This window comes from Morus notabilis, unplaced genomic scaffold (genome assembly GCF_000414095.1).
Source record: "Morus notabilis unplaced genomic scaffold, ASM41409v2 Scaffold4160, whole genome shotgun sequence".
Taxonomy (NCBI): domain Eukaryota; kingdom Viridiplantae; phylum Streptophyta; class Magnoliopsida; order Rosales; family Moraceae; genus Morus; species Morus notabilis.
Window position 1 is genome coordinate 1 of NW_010367326.1, and position 4855 is coordinate 4855.

Genomic DNA, 4855 nt, shown 5'->3' on the forward strand with positions numbered 1-4855 from the left:
TTTCACACTTGGCAATGAAGGAGTGTACTAGATGGGCTAGAATTAACTCGGAACAAATAGAATAATACGGGAAAAACTCAGATCTCATTCACTTCGCGAATTCGAGTTTTCAATTTAAGTTGAGATGTGACATTTTCTGAGAGCTTTTCACTGTAATAGAAAACGTTAGATGTGACATTTTCTGAGAGCTTTTTACTGTAGAAATCTAAAACTGAAAACTCAAATCGGTGAAATGAACGAGGCCAATACCACTCAAGGTAAAAAATATTATTTATGTCACTACATTAAAAAATAAACAATCATACTATTGAATTAATAAAAAGAAATAGACTATAACGATTATTTAGAATATCATAAATAATGGACTTCCATAACAAATCATGTTTTTATCTAAAAAAAGAAACAATATTTTGGCCCATTTGCAGTTATCATCTTATGATAAATCATCAAATAATCCATGCAAGAGTGATAAACATAAGAAAAATGTTGGCAATGTTTGTCGTATCATGTTATGTCACTTTCACGTAGTGAATGATTGATTATCTTGTATATTCTTTTTCGAAGATTATCTTGTATATTCTTTTTCGAAGAATTATCTTGTACAATTTGTAGCCATTTGTTAGGAATGCAAGTTAATTATTGATTTTTTTTTTGTTGAGAATTATGTGCACGCCAATTATGTTAGAAGGAGAAAGGAGACAAATATCTTTATACTACTTATTATTGATTAATAACTTTTTAAGCTAAATAATTATACTAGCAAAAGGATATTAATCAAGAATGAATGATAAAAATTCAGATCCATGCATGCATTATTATTTTTTTTTTTTGCCTTTATACTACTTATTATTGATTAATAACTTTTTAAGCTAAATAATTATACTAGCAAAAGGATATTAATCAATAATGAATGATAAAAATTCAGATCCATGCATGCATTATTTTTTTTTTTTTTTGTGTTTAAAAAGGTGGAAAAAAAAAAACAGGTTTCAGAATGTGAAATTTAAAAACATTGTAATATTTCTAATAGGTAATCTATTTTTAGAAAAATATTCATGTAGATCCTCCAAAGCTTTGCATATATGATATGCCTGGAAGAGGCCGCTGAAAGCCTCGACTTGTGGACGAGGTATCCCCAGGCCTCGACCACGTGCTTGAGGCATCGGGGATTCCATTCAAGTTCACGTCTGCAGATTGCAGATGGCGAGAACTTATAAAATTCAAATATTGGAGAAGATATTCTAAGAAGATAAATGTATCAGATTCAAATATGAATTTGAAATATGATAGGAAAGATAAATCCTTACGAGAAGAAAGAGATTATACTGAGATTCTTTAAAGAAAGAGATAAACCGAAGATCCCAATCTGGAAAGGATTGGAGATCTATAAATAGAGGATAAGATCCCTCATTTAATTTTTATGCACAAGTTTAGCCCTTTAAAGCATCTCCAATGCAATACTATAATTGATATGCCAATTACAAATTTAACATTTGAGAGTAAAAAAATACTCTCCACTCCAACGCTATTTGTTGTGTCAAATTTTTCATATGCTATGTTTTGTTGTAAATTTTCCACTAAGTATAGCATATGAGAAATTTGACATTTGTTTGTTATTGGTTGAAATGTTTACTTTTTCATGTAATCATTGCAACTTTTACATTTTCTAATTATTTTAAACAGAAAAGTTTACTTTTATAAGTTTCAAAACTTAATAATCATGTAAGAAAATAGATTTAGCATTTCAATAACATTATGTATTTGAGTAAAAATGAAAATAACATATCATATCACACTTTTTGATAGTAAATATACAATCGGCATTAATATTTGCATTCGAGATAGTCTTAGAGAATTCTACAACTGTTCTTGTACTTTTGAGCACATAGTGAATAATTGAGAGCTCTAAAGAAGATAGTCGTACCTCTATAAATACTGTGTTCTCTTATTTTTACATTTATTATTCATCAATTTGTGCGTAATTATTCTTTGGAAATAGTTCATTCGAGTTGACAAATTTTCACCGTCAATGACATATAATTTTTGTTTCCTAAGCCTCTCAATTACAGAATTAACATGATTCAAACATCATTGGCAAGAGCATATAGCTTTTTTTCTTTTTTTTTTTAATCTATGGATGTAAGAAGAAGAATTGTTAGGCTTAGTACGCAACCACCTTTTTAATATTTATTTTTTTCACCCTCTTTTTCATCATTTGATTGAACTCTTCAACATAGTTTTGGACAGACAAATTACATCGAAATCATATTAAGATAAAAAAGTAGACAAAATTAATGAAACCGAATGGAAATTTGAAGATTCAAAAGGCAACACAATATCGATGGTAGGGTTTTTTTTTTCTCCTATTCCTGCCCAAGAATATTTCTCATTTTTATTTTTTGTTTAAGAGAAGACAATAATTATTTATTATAATTAGTACTAAACAATTATTAAATTTCATTTCTTATAATATTCCGGGAGACTAGGACATAATAGGAAACCTCGCAAGTGTACATGTGGATGTGTGGGATTGTCCGAATTCCATCTACATGACACTTGGAAATTTCATATAAATAAACAAATCATTATGCAATAATTAATGTTTAAATTTCAAATCCTACCACAACATTGGATCTTCCTGGGTACGTAATTACATTAATAATTATTAGATCCAAATCCCAAGCCACTAAACTCTCACCCTCAACCGGAACCAAGACTAAATTGTATACCTATTACTCTCATTTCTCGGTCAAAAACTTAATTCTAGCTACTTTCACTCTCATCATCGTACTTTGCGCATAGAGAGAGAGAGAGATGCGTACATTTATATCACTTATAAATTTTAAGGAACACTAAGAAATTAATTATGAAGTTCTCTTCTTCTATGTCTCTATTTAGTGAAGAACACAAAGCATAAAAATCTTTTAGAGAGAGCATAAAAAAAATGAGGACGTTACTAATTAATGTACTAGTTTTTACCTTCAATATTTGCTTCCTAGCTACGTTAGTTCATGGATCAAATAACCATGAAAGAAAGGTACGTCCAAGAAAATATTGGTATTTTAATTACTATCCCATAATTTTTTTTTAACCCTGCATTGCTTGTATAAGAAGCATTAATATTATTAACTACTATATATTCATATTTTAACCAACTTATATATGGAACATTTCTTCAACTTATTTATTTTTTTAATTTTTTTTTTTTTGTTTTTGCTGGATATTAATGGTGATTAACAAATTTTGTGGTATTGGGCTATGACGAACTATACAGTCCTATATTGTGTACATGGGAGAACTTCAGGCCGGAGCTCAGATCACTTCACTAATTCAAAGCCACAATAACCTGCTTTCATCAGCAATTGGAGAGTAATTCTCTACCAATAACTTCTATAAGTAACATTTAATTATGTCCTAAAAATAGCATTAATTAATCTCACAATTTTCTAATTTACCCTTTAATTTTTGCTTCTTTCTTTTTTTGTCACAGTCAGAAATTAGCTAGAGAATCCAAAATTCATAGTTATGGAAAGAGCTTCAATGGATTTGCAGCTAAGTTGTTGCCAGACGAAGTGAAAAGACTATCCGGTACAGAGAGATAAAATAAACAAAGTTGAACCCAAATTACCAGTGATTATTTTAGACTAATTATTATAAGAAAATTTTGATCTTAAAGATCAGCATATATATTGAATGAATTGCAGATGAACATGGTGTTATATCTGTGTTTCCAAGCACAAGGCGCCAACTTCACACGACAAGATCATGGGATTTCCTAGGGTTGTCCGAAACGACAAAGAAAAGGAACCTAAGTACAGAAAGCAACATTATAGTGGGTGTGTTGGATTCAGGTAGGTGAATTTTATTGTACTTTATTATTATTTTTTATATGGTGTGGGGTTAATTTATAGTTTTCACTTTATATAAGAATTAAAACCGCTAAGGTTCGAATTCTTGTGAACACACATACATATTCACAAACCTAAATATTTGAACCAATTCTCAAGTACTGGTGTAGGTTGACGAAAAATTAATACCAAACACATTTGTGATTGAATGTGATATATCATAGCTAGTTAGTTATTTATACGATGCGACTTTCATTCATACCCATGAAAAATGCGTTACATTTTATTTGTGAATGTGTTCAGGAATTTGGATGGATTGTCCTAGTTTTAGTGATGAAGGTTATGGGCCTGCCCCAGCTAAATGGAGAGGCCAATGTGTCAAAGGTGCCAACTTCACCGGTTGCAATAAGTATATAATTTCTTCTTCTTCTTCTTCTTCTTCTTCTTCTTCTTCTTCTTCTTCTTCTTCTTCTTCTTCTTCTTCTTCTTCTTCTTCTTCTTCTTCTTCTTCTTCTTCTTCTTCTTCTTCTTCTTCTTCTTCTTCTTCTTCTTCTTCTTCTTCTTCTTCTTCTTCTTCTTCTTCTTCTTCTTCTTCTTCTTCTTCTTCTTCTTCTTCTTCTTCTTCTTCTTCTTCTTCTTCTTCTTCTTCGAATATATTCTTCTCTTTTTGCTAAAATAATTTATTTTTCTTTGTAACAGTTTGAAGTGAAAAAAGAAATAGAAAAAAAAAACTTCTCTTTTTGCTAAAATTTATTTTTCTTTGTAACAATTTGAAGTGAAAAAAGAAATAGAAGCAAAAATATAGACCACTGTCGTTTTTTGGAAAATATATCCTTCAGAATTTAAAATAACGTACTAATTGTTTGCATTAAGAATAAGGTTTTACATGTGATAATATATACTGCGCATACATTTTTATTTCTTAAAAAATTTTAAGGAAACCCATTTCTTTCAAATCAAAAAAAAAAAAAAAAAAAAATCACGAAAAAACCTTCTTTTAGATTAGT

General features: G+C 29.5%; 1 protein-coding gene across 1 annotated transcript in view; it reads left to right on the plus strand.

Moving 5' to 3' along the window:
• The first annotated feature begins 2944 nt into the window (after positions 1–2944).
• The window catches only part of LOC21384808 (subtilisin-like protease SBT4.15), a 5373-nt gene continuing 3462 nt past the window's right edge, over positions 2945–4855 (plus strand). Inside the window, exons 1-5 of the mRNA XM_010112293.2 lie at positions 2945–3037; positions 3275–3369; positions 3491–3588; positions 3705–3851; positions 4152–4261. Coding sequence (XP_010110595.2) covers positions 2945–3037; positions 3275–3369; positions 3491–3588; positions 3705–3851; positions 4152–4261 — 543 coding nt within the window. The remainder of the gene's footprint in view (positions 3038–3274; positions 3370–3490; positions 3589–3704; positions 3852–4151; positions 4262–4855) is intronic.